General features: G+C 35.3%; 5 protein-coding genes across 5 annotated transcripts; 3 read left to right on the top strand and 2 right to left on the bottom strand.

Annotated features, from left to right (window-relative positions):
- The first annotated feature begins 2,230 nt into the window (after positions 1 to 2,230).
- Positions 2,231 to 3,529, top strand: LOC132186636 (receptor-like protein EIX2). Its single transcript, XM_059600623.1, has one exon. The coding sequence runs from the start codon at positions 2,231 to 2,233 to the stop codon at positions 3,527 to 3,529; it is 1,299 nt and encodes a 432-aa protein (XP_059456606.1).
- Positions 3,530 to 3,771: 242 nt separating this feature from the next.
- LOC132186635 (receptor-like protein EIX2) lies at positions 3,772 to 6,064 on the top strand. Its single transcript, XM_059600622.1, has 2 exons — positions 3,772 to 3,934; positions 5,466 to 6,064. Exons 1-2 carry the CDS (start codon positions 3,772 to 3,774, stop codon positions 6,062 to 6,064), a joined length of 762 nt encoding a protein of 253 aa, XP_059456605.1.
- Positions 6,065 to 8,875: 2,811 nt separating this feature from the next.
- LOC132186634 (receptor-like protein 35) lies at positions 8,876 to 11,570 on the top strand. Its single transcript, XM_059600621.1, has 4 exons — positions 8,876 to 9,006; positions 9,404 to 9,458; positions 9,715 to 10,108; positions 10,681 to 11,570. Exons 1-4 carry the CDS (start codon positions 8,876 to 8,878, stop codon positions 11,568 to 11,570), a joined length of 1,470 nt encoding a protein of 489 aa, XP_059456604.1.
- Positions 11,571 to 12,810: 1,240 nt separating this feature from the next.
- Positions 12,811 to 15,391, bottom strand: LOC132187638 (uncharacterized). The gene is made up of 2 exons (XM_059602023.1): positions 15,121 to 15,391; positions 12,811 to 13,142 (listed from the first exon to the last, which is right to left on the bottom strand). The coding sequence occupies exons 1-2, from the start codon at positions 15,308 to 15,310 to the stop codon at positions 13,003 to 13,005; spliced, it is 330 nt and encodes a 109-aa protein (XP_059458006.1). The 5' UTR covers positions 15,311 to 15,391; the 3' UTR covers positions 12,811 to 13,002.
- A 1,073-nt stretch (positions 15,392 to 16,464) lies between these two features.
- Positions 16,465 to 18,621, bottom strand: LOC132187692 (peptidyl-prolyl cis-trans isomerase FKBP13, chloroplastic-like). Its single transcript, XM_059602085.1, has 5 exons — positions 18,192 to 18,621; positions 17,918 to 18,010; positions 17,653 to 17,713; positions 17,485 to 17,553; positions 16,465 to 16,733 (listed from the first exon to the last, which is right to left on the bottom strand). Exons 1-5 carry the CDS (start codon positions 18,558 to 18,560, stop codon positions 16,669 to 16,671), a joined length of 657 nt encoding a protein of 218 aa, XP_059458068.1. The 5' UTR covers positions 18,561 to 18,621; the 3' UTR covers positions 16,465 to 16,668.
- Positions 18,622 to 19,113: the final 492 nt, after the last annotated feature.

Raw genomic sequence — 19,113 nt, 5'->3', positions numbered from 1 at the left:
GTACTCTCTCCGGCCATGTCTTTCATGAAGCATATATACTCTTTAAATTTCATTCCTACATGAACTCAAAATGTCTCAAGTTCTCTATTTCAGACTTTCAGTTACTATCGCTTAGCAGGACGAGGATGGACTTCATTTATAGATATCTGATGTTGGAAGAGATATTGTTCGGAGATTCAAGTAACAATCATAGTCATAGGGCCCTTATGTTACATGTGGAACTTACGTGTAATTTGGGTATAGACGACTCCAATCCTTGAGACTGTGCATTGATGAGATGAACTTTCAATCCGAAAGTGGACGGCAATTACATCTTCTTTATTTTCCAAAAGTTGATTTTTCTTTTAGAATTATTATTTTTGGTCAGTCAAGAAATTGGATATATATGTGCATAAAAGGTCCTCACTGCTTTCATTACCACAACCTCAAATAAAATATTATCAATTATTGACTCAACATGTACAATTTTATCTTCAAAGCTGAAACTCGATCATTTACTCATCACATATATCTAAATACTTATTGAGTAATGTTATGAATCATCTTTTTATCCTCCTAAAATTAATATAGCTTTTAAAATTATCATTACATTTTTTATGAATCATACTTGGATTTTTATCCAATGGTGATTTTAAAAGCCAAATCAACTTTAAAAAGATAAAAAGATGGTTCATAGCATTACTCACTAGGGATCCGTTTAGTTTGCATAATAGACCCCTGAAATGAAATGGCTATTCCAATGGAATAGTCATTTTTTTGTTTGGTATGGGTATAGTTATTCCAATGGAAATGATTAATCTCATACACACAGAAATAGCTATTCTTCTAAAAAAATTAGAGGAATAGATATTCCTTATGGAATATAATAGATTTTTTTAAAAAAAATCCCTTATTATTTTTTATTTTATTTTAAACAAAAAAAAAAAAATGGAAATTAGAGGTCGGCCACCCCCATGGAAGAGGCGGGGGTGGTGCGACCACCCTCGTGGCATCTCGGGGTGGCTATGGCCACCCCTGATGCTCATCAACGGGTGGGCGTAGCCACCCCGATTTGCTCCAGGGGTCGTTGCAACAACCCTTGGAGCTCCTCTAGGGTGGTCGCAGCCATCCAGAGGCCCTCTGGGGTGGCCGCTTGGTTTTTTTAAGGTTTTTTAATTTTTAATTTTCTAATATGAATTGAAAAAATAAAATAAAATAATGTGGGGGGTTTTTAGTATTTTTGATTCAATTTCAGTTAGACCATGTGTATTATTACCAAACTAAAGAATTTGAATAATTATTCAATTCCAACATCTTCTATTCTCAGTAATACTTATTCGTTTTAATTGTGTGATGTCCAATACGTGGAATATTTATTTAAAAGACCTTTGGCTCTGATACCATGTTAAATCACAAGTTATCCCAAAAGCTTAAACTAATAGGAAGAGGTAAATTTAATCACTTAATCAATACTTTAATAGTAATATTTGAGAATCCAGACGATGATTTATTTTTTTAATATTCCAGACCAATTTTTCACATAATTAAATAACCAATATATATATATATATATATATATATATATATATATATATATATATTTAATTGATGGGACAAATTGATAACGAAACTTTAAATATATGGAGGTAAGTAAGAAAATGATTCCAAATAATAGTTATTATAGGACTCTTACTTGCAGTCTGGTGAAAAATTGTATCTGTATGAAACTTACATGTAATTTGCGTGTAAATGACTCCAAGTGTGAAGTCTTTGCATTGAGATAAACTTTCAATCCCAAAGTGGACAGCAATTATATCTTCTTTATTTCCAAAAGTGGATTTTTCTTTTGGATTTATTGTGAATGCAACTAGAGCGTGGATACGCATACGCAGATATAACTTCATTTTATTATACAATTTATTTTTGTAATTAGAGATGATAGACCAATTTGTGTCTATCGTGCATATATAGTCGTTTAAAAGGATTATAGTCCAAAACCTTGAGTGAAAATCTATAGATAAAGAGTGGTCTGATAGGTATAACCGACTCAGAGTCTCCTTATATTACACGTTGTCATTTAACTCTAAATTAAAAAAAAAAAAAAAAAAAAAAAAAAAAATCTACAGCATATATTTGTGCCACGTGTAAAGAGAAGCGCCTAGAATTCTTCAAACTATAAATACATGAACCCCATGCATGTCTAGGCCTCACAAGCATTTAGATGATCATGTCTAACTATTGCCCTGGCAGAATGGTTATTAGCAGCCATATCTTTATGTCCACTCTTCATCATCTCATCCTCATTTTTTTCATCTCTCTGCTTGGAACTTCATCCTACCTACAACTTATTAAACCCATTTCATGTACCAAAGGCCCTATTTTCAAATGCTCAGAGGTGGAGAAGGCAGCACTTCTTGGCTTTAAATACAATCTCACGGATCCATCGGGTCGTCTCTCTTCTTGGGTTGGTGAGGATTGCTGCAACTGGCTAGGCGTTGGATGTGATAACAGCACAAGAAATGTCGTCAAGCTTGACCTCAGGAACCCATTTTCGTGGTTTGATGATTTTGATCAATATAACAAGTCATGTCTGGGGGGTAAGATAAATTCTTCTTTGCTCGATCTAAAACATTTGAGTTATTTTGATCTCAGCTTGAATAATTTTAATGGAACCAATATTCCAAAGTTTTTGGGTTCCCTTGAGAATTTGAGGTATTTCAATCTCTCTTTCTCAATGTTTTCTGGAGTTATTCCTCCCCATCTTGGGAACCTTTCAAGGCTCCAATATCTAGACCTCAATTCAAATGGCTTCTATCCAACATTGAATCAGGTTGAAAGTCTAGAATGGGTTGTTGGTTTTCCTTCTCTTAAGTACCTTGGAATGGATTATGTAAATCTTGAGAAAGTACCGGATTGGCTTCATGCGATTAATGTGCTTCCTTCCTTACGGGAGTTGCACCTAGCTAGCTGTGGACTTATTAGTCTTCCTTCCTCTATTTCCTCCATCAATTTTACACTACTTTCAGTTCTTGATCTCTCTGGCAATGATTTTAGCACCTCTATACCTCAATGGTTGTCACATCTAACCAACTTGCGAAGCTTGAATTTAGGTGGCAACAATTTAATTGGGGAGATAACTGAGTTTGTGGATGGCTTGTCTCAATGTTCCAACAGTAGCTCTGAAGATGGGAACTTACCGTCAATGCAAGAAATTGACCTCTCTTTTAATCAATTGAACGGAACAATTCCAAAAAACATCGGGAAACTATCAAGGCTTGTTTCATTGGACCTAAGCGGGAATTCTTGGGAAGGTAACTTAACTGAAGCTCATTTTCAAAATCTCACCTGGCTCAAATCTCTTAAGTTGTATGTGGAAGGTTATGCGAAAGCAACATTGGTTTTAGATGTCAAACACGACTGGGTTCCTCCTTTTAAGCTGACAGAGATTGAATTAGCAAACGTACGGATCGGCCCAAACTTTCCAGCGTGGCTAAAAACACAAATTGAACTCAATTATCTTGCACTCGAGAATGTTGGCATTTCTTGTTAAGGTCTTATATGGTATCAGAGCCTTTTGGCTAACGCCATTGTTCGATCTAGTGCTCCTTTGATTTTTTTTTCTTCTTCTTCTTTCAATCTTGTTTACCTGTTCTTGATAGTCAATATTTTTGTAGATCTCTTCACAGTAGATCTTACAATTATATATGACCATATCAAAACAAACAAAAAAAATGCAATCCGGCAGCTTTGTGCCTTCACCAACAATCCACCAACTCAGCACTGCCTCTTGCCATGGCCCAGTGTCGAGTTCCGCCATTCGCAGCCCGATTTGATCTCTTTGCCGCCGTCCCGGCCATCCACGGCTTTGATCCGGTGCCTTCTCCTTCAACACGGCTCCTCATTGTCATTGCAGCCGCATTAAACACCTACTGTGTCTTCTTGTTCATCTCACCCGGTAAGAATCAAGTTTTGGTTTGAGGTCCAACGGCCAGAGAAGAAATTGACTTTTTGTTTGGTCTGGAAAAAAAGCCCAAAGAGGCAAATCTTTTGGCCTTGTGGCCCATTTCAAGTCCATAGTTGGCTCATTCCGGCCACAGTTGCCGATGACAAAATTCCGGCCAAATGTTGCCGATGACAAAATTTCGGCCAAAAGTTGCCGATGTCAAAATTCCGGTCAAAGTAACCGATGCCGGCCAAAAAAAAAAAAGTTGCCGATGTTCAAGTGCCGGCCACAGTCGCCGAAGTTCAAGTTCAAGAGCATGTTTCAAATCAGGTGCCATTAACTCCAGCCACTCGATATGTTCAAGATCAACGATCACTAACGGACCATTCATCTTGCGGGGGCATGTTAAGGATATAAATCCTTTTGATTAATGAGGATTTGATTTGTAATTATTGATGATTTGATTTGTTATTAATTACCCTTAATTCAAGGGATTTGTTTTGTATTTGAAATTATGTTAAAGCTCTATAAATAGAGCTATGTAATCAAATCATTCATCAAGGAAAGATGTAGCCTATAATGGCTTTAGTGTGTGGATGTAGGCTATATGCCGAACCACCTTAATTTCTGTGTTTATTCTATTTCCTTCATATTTATCTTATTATATGTTCTTATATTTCTGACACCATTCCGCATGACTTTTGGAAGTCCTACCCAAATGTCACCGTTTGGATTTTATCTCATAACAAACTACATGGGCAGGTACCATACTTTCAATTTCATCCTTCAGCATACTTTATTGATTTGAGTTCCAACAACTTAGAGGGTCCACTTCCACATTTTCCTAGTAATCTAAGCTATATACTTCTCGATAATAATATGTTTTCTGGACCTATTCCAGAAAACATAGGTGAGTTATTGCCCAAGTTGCATGTGTTGGACCTCTCTTCAAATTCAATTACTGGCAGAATTCCCCATTCTATTGGAATGCTAAAGGAATTAAGTCGTCTTATTTTGAGAAACAATTCCTTATCCGGGAAACTCCCCCCTCTTTGGAAGGATTTGCAATCGTTATTAATATTGGACTTAGCAGAGAACAATATATCTGGCAATGTTCCAAGTTCAATGCGATATTTGAGATCACTGGTGATATTATCATTGAGCCAAAATCATCTTGATGGAGAGTTTCCTTCTTTCTTTAGAAACTATAGTAACTTGCACAGCCTTGATCTTGGAAGAAACAAATTCTTCGGAAAACTTCCAACATGGTTAGGAGAAAGTCTACCATTTTTAAGGAGGTTAAGACTAAGGTCCAACTTTTTTCAAGGGGACATACCTCAACAATTATGTCTTCTTTCACATCTTCAAATCCTAGACCTTGCACACAATGATTTTTCAGGAGTAATCCCTCAATGTTTAGGAAGCTTGCGTAGTCATGAGGGTGGAATTCAATATGGAAACTATGATTACCAAATGTGGATGGTTTCTAAAGGAATAGAATATGAATATGGTAAAACTTTTTGGCGTATTTTATATTCTATAGACCTTTCGAGTAACAATTTATCAGGAGAAATACCTGATAATATAACAAGCATCTCAAAATTGGTCATCATGAATTTATCAATGAATCACCTCACTGGAGGAATTCCTAATAGAATTGGGAATTTACAAATGTTGCAATCACTTGATCTCTCGAAGAATGAGCTTTATGGTCCTATCCCTGAGAGCTTGTCAAATTTGACCTTCTTAAGTTACTTGAATTTGTCATTCAACAACTTGTCTGGAAAAATTCCAATTGGGAATCAACTTCAAACTCTTGATGACTCTTCTATTTACAGAGGTAACTCTTTACTCTGCGGACCTCCTCTTTCGACCAAGTGTTCCGAAGATGAAACTAATCCTAAAGTAACACCAAATGGTGATAACCGAAAGGAAAGGGCAGTTGAGTCATTCTCGTTTTGGATTAGCATGGCAATTGGGTTTATTGTTGCATTTTGGGGAGTTTGTGGTACACTGATTATCAAAACATCATGGAGACAAGCTTACTTTCGCAGCTTTGATAATTTGAAAGACAAGATTGCGGTGTTCGTTATGGTCAAAAATGTTTGCTTACTAAGGAAGGTCGAGTCAGAGAGAAATTGAAGTTGTGGGCTAACATAGTGCTACAATGTTTGTGGGTATCATTTCTGTTAAACCTTCACGAGACTTCACTCGTCCATTAGGGATGCCTAGGGGTTTAAAAGGCTTGTTGCATGTGCCAAATGCAATCGTATCTCCCACGACAGAGGATTTATGTTTCATGTTTTTACTTTTAAATTTTTTCTTAATATGTATAATTTATGTATTGTAAGTTTTTCAGGTTGTTGTAATAATGTATGATCCAAGATGCTTCAAATCTTCACTTGTCAAAGTCATATATGTGAATTATTTTTACAATTGTGCAAGGCATTATTTCTTTTATTGTATCGCATTTTCCAAAATCCATTTCTCATCACTTACTATTATATTTTCATTCTCTATTTAATGGTGCTGCAATGAAATGGTGAGCCAACGGTTGGCTAAAGACAAGACACTGCCTTAATTTACAATGTTAAACATCATTCTTGATATTATGTTACCGAAGCAAATATTGTCTTTCAAACATCGAAATGAAATCTGCGAATGCATGAACTTTCAAGCTTCAGTTGTAAAAAAATCGTTTCATTTCCTTCTTTTTTAATCATTCAGATGATTCTTCTATAGTAAAAAATCATATTTTTAATTGACTTTTGCTCTAATTTTTAATAGAAATAGAGCAAAGCAAGTCTATAGGATTGGGAGCTACAATGATCACGAGTTCCTAAAATGTAGGGAGTCCCAATTTTGAAAAAAAAAAAAAAAAAAAAAACTTACATAATTAAACCCACAAAGGTTTTTAGTTGGGAATTAATTGTATATACATCAAATTTCTCAAAAACCTAATAAATAGTTCACATATTTTACATATTTCAGTAGAAATAATTGACCCCATTCAGTATAACGTGGCTTCCCCCCACTATTATTGGAGGAATTTAAGCTCAACAAATCAATAAAGAAAGCCATATGTCCATTTCATTGATTATCACTTGCAAACACGCAGTTTTGACTCCCAATCAGGAACTACTTCTTTTTTTATTTCGGATGGTCTTTGCAGAGAAACTTCACAACCCAAAGAGGAGGATGTTCCATAAAAAATGATAAATTTAATTATTTAATTAATAATTTAACACTAATAAAAATAATAAAAATAATTTTATCGAGAGAACTTGGTCAAAATCGCAATGAGCATTTGAATATTCCCCCTTTCACAAGTTGTACAAGCAAGGGTATCAAAGAATAGTCACAAACACGCAACCAATTTAGATATAAAATAGTCCATTATATTTTAATTTCACCCCTCCCTTGCAACTTCCTCTTGCTATCATTATGATGTATGATGAAAGTAAAAATGTCGGACCCAAAATCTTAGTTCAATTGAAAAACTTAAATTCATAGGCTTAAATATACCATAATTATAATTTATTTTTTGCTTTATAGAAGGAAGACCCAAGCGTGGAGTCTTTGTCATGAGATTAACTTTTAAACCCAAAGGGGACGGCAATTACATCTTATTTTTCAATTTTTTTTGGCTTTATTCTCAGAGAATCAAGAGAGTGGATTTATAAGTCAAGTTAGTGGATACTTAGAAAGTCCTTAGTGGTTTCATCACATCAAAATGTTAAATAAAATATGAGGACTCTTACAACCACTTAACAAGTTGAGATACAATTATATATTGAAAGCTGAAGTACTTAATGGTTTTGAATTGAATAAATGTTGAGTTTATTATTTATTTAATGCCACATAACATGTCTAACTCTACCAACCTTATTGGCAAGAATAAATAGTCGAATCCATGCATGTAGCATCACATGCATTTCACTAGCAAAATGGTTAGAACCCACTTCTTTATGTCTATTGTTCATTTCCATAAGATTTTTTTCGTCTCTCTACTTGGAACTGTATCCTACCTACAAGTTATTAAACTTATTTCATGCACCGAAAGCCCTATTTTCAGATGCTCAGAGATGGAGAGAAAATCACTTCCTAGCTTCAAAGAAAGTCTTACTGATCCATCGGGTCCAGTGGCGGAGCCACGTTACCCCTTGGGGGCACCCCCAAGGATTTTAATTTATTTATTTTTAACCCACGGCACCCTCAAAATAAAAAAAAATAAATAAAAAATAAAAAATTATTTTTACAATTTTACCTACCCATTACCCAAGACCACCCTTCTCCCGCGCACCCCCATCCCCATTTAACCCAGTGACCCACGGCAACCCTTCTCCCGCACCCAAAAAAAAAAAAATCTCTAAACCGCTCTCTGAGTAGGAGAAAATTAATTTGAGATATCAGTTGAAGTATTTTGAACTCGATGTGCTTACTGATCTGACACTACAAAATTTGTCTTCCATTGCAGAATTATGCCAAGGATTGGCAAAGACGGAAAAATCAAGGACATATTATCTTATTGATTCGTCTTGTTTTGACTCTTCCAGTGTCTATAACAACTACCGAACGAGCATTTTCAGCAATGAAAATTGTTAAAACTCGACTTCGCAGCAAAATGGAGGATAATTTTCTTGCAAATAATTTTGTTCTCTATATTGAAAGGGAAATTGTTGAGAGCTTCGATTTAGATTCGATACTTGATGGTTTTGTACTTCTAAGAGACCGTAAAGTGCAGTTCTAGACACTTTTTTTTTTTTTTTTTGTATTTCTGTCTTTTTGATATAGTGTCGACATGTTACATTTCTAATATATCAATTTGAGCACATATTTATGAACTTTTATAGATATTTTTTGTAATGCATATATTATGTGAATTACCAAATTTTTAGGGTGAAAAAAAATTTTAAGACGCCAAAAAAATTTTAGCGGCACCCCCAATATAAAATGGCTAGCTCCGCCACTGATCCGGTTGTCTCTCTTCTTGGGTTGGTGATGATTGCTGCACTTGGATTGGCGTTAGCTGTGACAATAGCACAAGACATGTCATCAAGCTTGAACTCAAAAATCCATTTTCGGTGAGTGAATTTTATTTTTTAGAAGAAGGAGAATATTATTCACAAACTAAATATGAGTACCATTGTGATGAAATATCAAAAGCTTACAAGAAGTTATGCCTCGGGGGTAAGATAAGTTCTTCTTTACTCAATCTAAAGAACTTGAGTTATCTGGACCTAAGCTTGAATAATTTTAATGGATACAATATTCCGAAGTTTTTGGGTTCCTTCGAGAATTTGAGGTATCTCAATCTCTTTCTCAATGTTTGCCGGAGCTATTCCTTCCCATCTTGGGAATCTATCAAGGCTGCAATATCTAGATCTCAATGTCATTTTCATTTGTCATCGGCATGGTCATTCCCTTTCCAAGATTGGAAGTGAAAAGCATAGAGTGGTTTGTTGGTTTTCCTTCTCTTAGGTACCTCAATTTGGGAGATGTAAATCTTAAGAATGTTCCGGATTGGCTTGATGCAGTTAATATGCTCCCTTCCTTGGTGGAGTTACACCTAGGTGATTGAGAACTCGCTAGTCTTCCTCACTCTCTTTCCTCCATCAACTTCACATTGCTTTCAGTCCTTGATCTCTCTTACAAATATTTTGACTCCTTCATACCTCACTGGTTGTCAAATTTGGGAGGGCTTTTAACAATCAATCTTGGGTCCAGTTGGTTTAGAGGTGCTATTCCAGTTGGTCTGGGACATCTAACAAACTTTCGTAACTTGGATTTAGCTGCAACTATTTATTGGAAAGATACCAAGCTCATTCGCCAACCTTTGCAAGTTGCAAACATTAAATATGCAATACAGCAATATAAGTGGGGAGGTAACTGAGTTTGTGGAAGGCTTGTCTCAATGTCCCAACAGTAGCCCTGAGTATCTGGACTTGAGTACAAATGTGTTGCTTGGGGGGAACTTGCCTCATTCATTAAGAAGACTCAAGAAGTTGAAGACTATTTACCTCTCTCAAAACTCTGTTTCGGGTTCAATTCCAGATTCTATTGGAAACTTGCTGTCATTGCAAACAGTTGACCTCTCGAGTTTTCAAATGAAAGGAATCATTCCAAAAAGCATTGGGAAACTATCAATGCTTGTTTTGTTGAAACTTCTTCAAAAGTCATGGGAAGGTGTCCTAACTTAGGCTCATTTTCAAAATCTCACCCGACTAAAATCTCTGGGCTTGTCTGCAAAATATTCTACGAAATGGACATTGGTTTTAGATGTCAAATATGATTGGTTTCCTCCTTTTATGCTGAGATATATTCAATTGGAAAACATGCAAATCTTGGTTGGATACATCTCAAGAATAATATGTTTTATGGCCCTATTCCTGAAAACATGGTTGAGCTATTGCATTGCCCAAGTCATCTTGGTTGGACCTATCTTCAAATCCAATTACTGGTAAACTTCCCCATTCTATTGGAAAGCTAAAAAATTGAGAGGCCTTGTTTTGAGAAACAATTCTCTACCCGGAAAACTTCCCCCTTATTGGAAGGATTTACAGGAGTTATTGGTGTTGAACTTAGCAGAAAACAATATATTTGGCAATATTCCAAGTTCAATGCAACATTTGAGTTCACTAAAGCTATTATTACTGCACCAAAATCATCTTGAAGGGGAGCTTCCTTCTTTCTTTAGAAATTATAGAAACCTGACCAGCCTTGATCTTGGAGGAAACAATTCTTTGGAAAACTTCCAGCATGGATAGGAGAAAGTTTTTCAACTTTGTTGAGGTTAAGCCTAAGGTCTAACTTGTTCCACGGGCACATACCACAACAATTATGTCTTCTTTCAAGTCTTGAGATCATGGACCTTGCAGATAATGATTTTTCTGGAGCAATCGCTCAATGTTTAGGGAACTTGAGTAATTACAACAATGGAGAAATTGTTGAGAGCTATGGTGATCAAATGGAGTTAATTTCTAAAGGAAGCGAACGTTTATATTATAATGAAATTATTTATCTTGTCTATTTCATAGACCTTTCGGCTAATCGTTTATCAGGAGAAATACTAGATAATATAACAAGCCTCTTAAGATTGGTCAACATGAATTTATTAATGAATCATCTCACTGGAAGAATTCCTAAAAAAATGGGGAATTTACACATGTTAAAAACACTTGATCTCCCAGTGAATGAGCTTTATGGTCCTATCCCTGAAAGCTTGTCTTCTTTGACCTTCTTAAGTCACTTGAATTTGTCATTCAACAACTTGTCTGAAAAAATTCCAAGTGAGAATCAACTTCTAACACTTAATGATTCTTCTATCTACGAAGGTAACTCTTTACTCTGTGGGCCTCCACTTTCAACCAAGTGTTCAGAGGATGAAACTAAACCTAGAGTAACTTCAAATGGTGGTAACAGAGTAGCCAACGAAAATAGAAGGAAAATTGAGTGCTTATCATTCTACATTAGCATGGCAGCTGGGTTTATTGTTGGATTTTGGGAAGTTTATGGCACACTAATTGTCAAAACATCATGGAGACAAGCTTACTTTCAAAGTTTTGATAATTTGAAAGATAGGATTGTTGTGTTCGTTAACGTCAAAATTGTTCGCATGCTAAAGAAGGTCAAGTCAGAGAGATGTTGAAGCTATATGAGTATTGGAGTTTTTCCTTCATATGCATTATTTATGTCTTATAAGTTTTTCAGGTTGTTGTAATAACATATGCTCCAATCTTCATGTGTTAAAGTCATACATATGAATGATTTTACAATTGTGCGAGGCATTCTCTCTTTTATTGCATCCCATTTTCTAATAACCATTTGTTCATATGGTCCCATTTTAGGGTCTTAATTACCATCTTTCTTAATATTACATTACCGAAACTAATATTGTCATCCAGAAAATGATGAGCTATAAATTGATGCATCAGCTCCATGCTTCCGCTATTAAAAAAACCTCATTCTAATTCATTCTTTTTCAGTCTTTCAGAAGAGAAAATTTTTTATTATTATTATTATTACTTAAGAGTTACTGGATTGGTACTTCGACAATATATATTCTTTGAAGGGAAAAAGTTGGACATTCTGATACCATAGACGTAGTGAAATTTAGCCTTGAATCCAAAGAAGATTTTAGTCTTTGCAACAAATTCATCATCCGCTTTTGAATGTGTTACATTTAGACTTTAATCATGTTTTTTTTGTTTTGAATTTGTAAAATGTTAGCTGGATTTGTAATGTTGTTGGATTTACATTTGAACAATAGCCCTTTGTAATTTGTATGTTTGTATTTTGTGGATGAACACATTATGGGGTATTTGTATTTTCTTTGTTATTTTTAAGCTGAAATGTGGAATCAAGATATGAATTTCATCTAAAACATTATGGCTTAAAAAAAACACTAAAACAGGGTTAAAAACATTTTCAAACGCATATAAAATATGCCATAATAGAGATCCAAAGAAGGCCCAAAAGGCCCATTACTTGATATGCGAATAGCTATTAATAATAGCATTCAATAACCGCAATAACCACACAAATAATGATTAGTAACCACGTGATGCAAATACAGTTACCTAAAATTGATCAATGCATAATCCAGATGCAGCTATTGCCAATAAAACTGCATCAGCATGTGCATCTCTACTTAAATCATTCTCATTCAAAACAAAAGTCGCATGCTTAACATTGTTTATAAATGAGACTGTTGTAGCATCTTGTTTTCAGTTAAAACACTAACTTGGACTTCATAATTTAGCTTCCTCCGTAAGAACTGTGGCTTCCCTAAGTTTTTACACAACTTTGTACTTGTTCCAACACTGTTTGGTAAAACAGTTAGTTGAATATAGGTACACATGTCCTTCAATCCACTAAAATTTTCTGTGTGCAAGGGGAAAAAAGTCATTCATCCATATTTATAAGTTGTGATAAAAGAAAAAGGATAGTCTACATTCATGTCACTCAACAAAATCAGAATACAAAATATACCTATCTTAGAACTACCAAGATTGCCCACAGGCCACTTGATACCATTAGTATAGTAGGAGAAATATCAATTACCAGTATCTGTTATGGAATCAAATATGGTGCTTCCTCCTGATGCCCTTACCACGGCGCTTGCCTTTACCCATCTTGAATTTCCTTTTGAACTTCTTCCCTATTCCACCAGCAGGCTTTAAAGAATGCATGCTTTGATTCCCATCAGCTATCTCCACATCTGTCAAATGATGGAGAGAAAATCCAAATCATCAAAATTGAAAATGCTGACAGGCATTAGAGATGAACAAAAACTAATTGCAGATGGAGCAAAATCGGGCAGTATATTCACATAGTCAAGTTCCATTCTTACTAGATTTTGAATGCAAAATCATTTCCACATACAATACAATTGATCACCAAAAAATCAACTTGTGATAATTCCATAGAATAAGTAAAGTCACCATAAAATGACTGAATAAATTGAGATCAATAGTATGAACCTAACCATGCTATTCGTAAATTACTTCAATCCAAGTAGAAAAAATGAAGGGCAGGAAATCAAAATAGCACAATTAATTTCAAAACTGTAAGCACCTATGCTATGTTTAGTTGCCAAGAAAAAGGAAGTAAGAAATCAAAATAGTACAATTATTAGAAAATCAATGGCTTTTTGTTAAACTTCTCATTTTCTGTATTTTGCTTGCGATGCATAAAATTTTGCAAACATTTTATAAAAATCAAGCATAATGTGATAAATTTTCTAAATCTAAAGAGTACGTGAACTTACATTTTCCAAAGTACCTCAAAAAACAAAATGAGTCAATGTAACGTAACGATGGGTATCCTCATGATAGCAACACTCAAGAAAATTTTGATTGCGATTTATTTTTTCTTCTTTTTTTTTTTTTTCCTTGTTTTGAATTTCAATGAAATGTCCTCTTCATGGATTTAATATTTCATTCTTATAACTAAAAAAATTGAAGTATAAATCCCATCCTCCAGGGTTGATGTGGCATTGTCCACATCACCTTTATTAAAAAAAAAAAAAAAATCAAATGCTAATGGGCACTGCCACGTCAGTCAAGTAAAAGAGAAATGGGATGGAGGTGTAGTATATCGCATTACTCATAATTCAATCGCTTTGGCAAATAGATACACCGCTTGTTACATGGGTGGGAAAGGGTGTCACTCATTCTCATTTTCTGTCAATTGCGAAATTTACATATTCACTTGAGAGCAGATAATGCCCCATAATAAGCTGAGAGAAAGCCCACTCTAACCCCAACATGGGAGAAGCCAAAGCCGCCCTTCGGCTTCTAGCCATCTAGAAAGCAACAAAATTGGGGATAAAGAACAAGCAACAGAATTGGGGATAAAGAACAACATCATCATTGACGGAGACTCCCTGGTTGTCATCTACGCCATCCAACACAAACATCTATCCATTGGCTGGCAAATTAGTCCTCAAAACACCAAAAAAAGAAGAAGCAGTTTTCACCTTTATGTGAAACCAAAAACAAGAAGTGCCCCCAAAACACATTACCAAACAAAGCCAATTATTTCCTAATATTACTGAGTTTGAAAAGTAGCGCTCAGTTGGAGTGCAGTTTTTATCTTTTGCGTAAAAAAACCGAGGTGAGAATTCGAGCTGCAGATGGGGTCTATATATATACTTGTAAATCAAAACAAGTTTGGGTGTGATAAGAGCCTCAATAAGCTTGTTGCTAAGAAATACAAGTATCTGTTTCCTCCTTAAGAAATAACTAAAACGGTTTCACAGAGAGAACTTGGTCAGAACAAAAATAGATGGTAGACTCGAGGAATCCAACATAAGAAACTAGCGTAGCACAATTCATTCAGTACAAAGCTTCCATTTTTTTTTTCTCCCCCTTTTGCCATTCCTGCGTATACTGAGGAATCATAAGGGGTATCATCCGGTCATTCTATAAGAATTGAAACATATCATTATGGCAGGACATGAATACTGGCGTTGATGTGTTGGTGGGTAATGGGTTCTACATCATAAGCCAAAATGGGCTACACAGAAAATCACAAACTAGCATGAAAAACCCCAAATGCAAGTGCACATAATTTTGTAAAACTATAAACTACTACTCACAACACCATCAACAATAGGGAAATATTGAATACCAGGCAAATCATTGAACTCCAGAAACTGGATAATAAGCATAGAGAGAGAGAGAGAGAGAGGTTACCCATAGCGTTTGAGGTTGTAGTGGTATCTGTGTTGGTAGAAGTGGGACGGGCGGGGAGCTTAGGGGCGGCGAGGGCAGCCTCCTGAGCAGCGAGCTTAGCAACATCTTTGTTGTCGTAGTAGGGCTCCACCATCTCTCTCCGAATCGCTCGAAGCCTCTTCAATTTCTTCGACCTCATTGACTTCGCCATCGCTTCTTCTTCTTCTTCTTCTTCAACCACCGCCTTCGCTAGTCTTTCGATTTGTCTTTCGGGGGCGCTAGGGTTTGAAATAAATAAAAGAGGGCTATGATTTCTGGATTCGCATATATTCGGGTCCGTTTGGCTGCTTCGGAGCTTGTCCTCCCATCTTGGATAAGGATTTTCCTGTTCCACTTTTATTGTTTTCTTTCTTTTCTTTTTTTTTTTCTTTTTTTGTTTTCTTATTTTCCTTTTTCTTTTTACAATTTGCCACTACAAATACTACAAGAACTCTAACTAAAATTTAAAACACTACAAGATATAATAATGACTCTCTCCTTTATAGTCATTTTTTAAAACAATAATCGGGGTTTCAACTTGGGCCGAAAGATCTTAGAGTTAGGTAAAATTTTGAGAGGTGTTTTGCGTTTTTTAAGTTTGAAAATGTAAAAGTTGAGAATTTATTTGGTGGAGGTCATATTTGAGAAAAGTTGAAATTTTGTTTGATAAAATTTTGGAATAATATTTTGTAAAATTGAAAAATGAAAAATATATATATATTTTTATAAAATAAAAGAAAAATGAAAAATAAAACTATTTTCTTTAACATATTTAAGTTATTTTTTTCTTTACAAAATATATGTTGTGTTTTATTTTTTAAGAAGTGTTTTAAGTTTTGAATAGAATTTTATAATTTATTTTGAAAAACGTGTTAATGTTTTTTTTTTTTTCAATTTTTCAGACAAAAATTAGACTTAGCCCTATTAAAATTAAGCTTTACACTTCATTTATGCTTTGGTATTCCGATGATAAATTCTAATTTCGTCCCCAAATCCAATGCAATTGAATTACCATCATTAGTATCACTATTCACATTACCACTATCATTATCGTTACTATTGCAAGTTATCATTTTTATCAAACACCTTCTATCATTGTCACTTCAACCATTAATAGCGCTTTCAACACCCAATATTTAGTAAACGAGGCGTCTAATGTTCTAATGATGAGAAAAGCACTCTTTTCATACGAATTGGGTAAAACTTGATTTTTAGGACATTGTGTAAAGCGTTTCTTCCACACGAGTCAGGTAAAACTCGAGCTTTTGCTCGTAAGCATAATCCCAAAAAATTATTTGCACTCAAAGGGTCAAACCTTCAACTCACTTTCAAAATGTATTTACTTAATAATGATATAAGGTCTGTCTTTTGGGTCTCTAATTGACAAATGTGTGCAACAGTGCAAGCATGAATGCTATTCAGGGATGAAACATTTGTGCTTTCTTGATTTTTCTCTTCAACTTTACAAATAAAAATTGGAGAAAGCCAAAAACTGATTGATGTAGACACTTTCTTTGGGGCAACTACTTCTCATACCTTGCCAATGAACTCTACATCAAACAGAAGAACCGAATCTGGAGGAATAATACAAGAACCTGCAACATACAAAATATGCTGAAAAAATTTAAGATACTGCCATTGTTAAATCTTAGGGAAATTATATATAAACTCCTTAGGTCAACGCACTTTGATTAAAAACTTCCTAAGTATTTTTTTTCAAAAATTGACTCCTTGGGTTAATCGAAAATTACAATAAACTCCCTACCGTCAAAAATTTTAACAGCTGTTAAGACCACTCAAAACTCTCCGTTTTATTTGATTAAAATATTAATTTTTTATTAATTTAATTTTTAAAAAAATCTTAAAAAAAAAAAAAATTGAAGGGTGGCCAGGGGCGCCACCCCTGGCCACCCCCCAACCCCTATGGGGTGGCCGTAACCCGTAAGCCACCCCAAGGGTGGTTTGCCCTGGGGTGGCTTACGGCCACCCCATAGGGGTTGGGCCACCCTTTAATTTTTTTTTTTAAGATTTAATTTTTTAAATTAAATTAATAAAAAATTAATATTTTAATCAGATAAAACGGGGAGTTTTGAGTGGCCTTAATGGCTGTTAAAATTTTTGACAGTAGGGAATTTATTGTACTTTTCGATTAACCCATGGAGTCAATTTCCGGAAAAAAAAACACTTAGGGAATTTTTAATCAAAGCGCGTTGACCTAAGGACTTTATATATAATTTCCCTAAATCTTATTATTTATATATAAAACATTAGGATTAAGCTACTTTTACATGTACAAAGGAAATTTACGCATGAAGAAATTTTCTTTTATAAAAGATGACTGCTTACCTCCTTTGCACCCAGCCCCTCTCATGCCGTATGCCAGTTCTGGAGGAAGCTTTAGTGTGCGTTTTCCCCCTAAATAAAGCAAGACCAAATAAACTTTAAAAAGTGTGCTACAAAATTAAATTACAATGAAAAAAGAATGGAATTTTCATGGATTCTTTCTCTTTGTACCAGCAAGCATTGGGGGGACTCCATCACCTCCTAGAATACCTTGGTCCCAGCCCTTGATGACCTATAATAACATCCATCAAAGTCAACTTTTGAGTATGATGTTCACATATTTAAAATCACAAAGCCATAATTAATCAACCCATAAGAAAACAGAGGTCACTTCTCAGCCTTCAGGAAAATACCAACCTAGCAAATGATTGTTGTGAAGTGTTTAAAACGTATGCAAAGTTAAAATATTGATTAAAAGTAGTGATTTAATATATACCTCACCAACACCGATACGAAATGAAAGAGGCATCCCACGATTGTAGCTGCTATCAAAAACCGTACCATTCTCCAATTTCCCAGTATAATGTGCCTGTTCATCACTCCATCCACTGAATCATATCACTTACGACATATAGCAATCATACATACATATTAGCAAAACTGGGTTTTTAAGCACTCGATTAATAGCATACATACATACAAAGAATGCAATTATCTCGATCTCGTCATAATCTGGAAGCTTAGAAAAGAAGGATAAAACTACATATCACCTTAATGAGCTGTCCCTTGACAGCCTCAGGGCCAGTTCCTACAACTTTATCGCAGAAGGCGAGGCCTGAGGGAGCTACTGTGAGCTCACATGGAGGCGCGTTGGCTGCTGCAATGGCTTCTGGTTGCAGGAGAACATCAAGAAAGCAAAATGAGAAGCCGAAACCAAGTGTTTCTCTTCTCCCGAGGAGAGGCGGGTTCACATTTTGTTGGAGGACAGGAGCCGAAGAGCTACTACTCCAGTAGCTCTGCTGGGGTTGGCTTGAGAAATTGATGTTTGATGCTTCTGTCGAACCAAATTTTTTTCTGGGTAATTTTGTGCTGAACTTTCTGGGATTCACAATCCCGACTGAAAATGCGAGTGAGCTCATCTCCACTCCTGCACCAACCAGTTCTTTGAAAGAGATAAAAACAGGATAGGCTTTAGCAGGAACAAAAGTGGGATTGTGATAAAATTCTATCAAATATCCGATTCAAGTAGGGATGTGATGGGCTAGGCTGCCCCAACTGGCCTCCTTGTGACCCATTAAGAGCCCAGTATTGCTCGAACACAAAGCCCAAGGTGTAGATGAAAAAACCTTTCAATGACTGATGTAAAGCCAAAACTGTCGCTGCCAAGGAACAAGGGGAATTGAACCCCTCAGAGACTCAAGAGTCATGAACATTGTTTAGATGGAAAACATAAAACAAAGCGCTATGGGGCATTTATTACTCAAAAGATGAAGAAATAAACGTTTATAAAAGTTAGTACAAACCAGAAGATTGCTGGACAAGAATCCTCTCCAGTCCAAAATGAACCGAAGAGGCTTCAGTTCTTGGCTAGAATTTTCAAGGCCATCGACCTGCCACGTGCACATTAAAAAAAATATTATTATTTTATTATTTTACTTTTAAAAATAAATAAAAAACAAAATAATAAAAAAG

This window comes from Corylus avellana, chromosome ca7 (assembly GCF_901000735.1).
Source record: "Corylus avellana chromosome ca7, CavTom2PMs-1.0".
NCBI classification, from domain to species: Eukaryota; Viridiplantae; Streptophyta; class Magnoliopsida; order Fagales; family Betulaceae; genus Corylus; species Corylus avellana.
This window is presented reverse-complemented; position numbering and strand designations above follow the sequence as displayed.

Bases quoted from the DNA above. Each gene is read 5' to 3' on its own strand.
- LOC132186636 (XM_059600623.1), top strand. From the start codon at position 2,231: ATGGTTATTAGCAGCCATATCTTTATGTCCACTCTTCATCATCTCATC.
- LOC132187638 (XM_059602023.1), bottom strand. From the start codon at position 15,310: ATGGCGAAGTCAATGAGGTCGAAGAAATTGAAGAGGCTTCGAGCGATT. The intron at 13,143-15,120 runs GTAACCTCTCTC...ATCATTTGACAG, and splicing joins TACAACCTCAAACGCTATGG to ATGTGGAGATAGCTGATGGG.
- LOC132187692 (XM_059602085.1), bottom strand. From the start codon at position 18,560: ATGAGCTCACTCGCATTTTCAGTCGGGATTGTGAATCCCAGAAAGTTC. The intron at 17,554-17,652 runs GTACAAAGAGAA...TGCTTTATTTAG, and splicing joins AGTCCCCCCAATGCTTGCTG to GGGGAAAACGCACACTAAAG. The intron at 16,734-17,484 runs GTAAGCAGTCAT...TGTATGTTGCAG, and splicing joins AGGGGCTGGGTGCAAAGGAG to GTTCTTGTATTATTCCTCCA.
- LOC132186634 (XM_059600621.1), top strand. From the start codon at position 8,876: ATGGCTAGCTCCGCCACTGATCCGGTTGTCTCTCTTCTTGGGTTGGTG. The intron at 9,007-9,403 runs GTGAGTGAATTT...TCCTTCTCTTAG, and splicing joins AACTCAAAAATCCATTTTCG to GTACCTCAATTTGGGAGATG. The intron at 10,109-10,680 runs GTGTCCTAACTT...GAAAACTTCCAG, and splicing joins TCTTCAAAAGTCATGGGAAG to CATGGATAGGAGAAAGTTTT.
- LOC132186635 (XM_059600622.1), top strand. From the start codon at position 3,772: ATGGCCCAGTGTCGAGTTCCGCCATTCGCAGCCCGATTTGATCTCTTT. The intron at 3,935-5,465 runs GTAAGAATCAAG...TATATTCTATAG, and splicing joins CTTCTTGTTCATCTCACCCG to ACCTTTCGAGTAACAATTTA.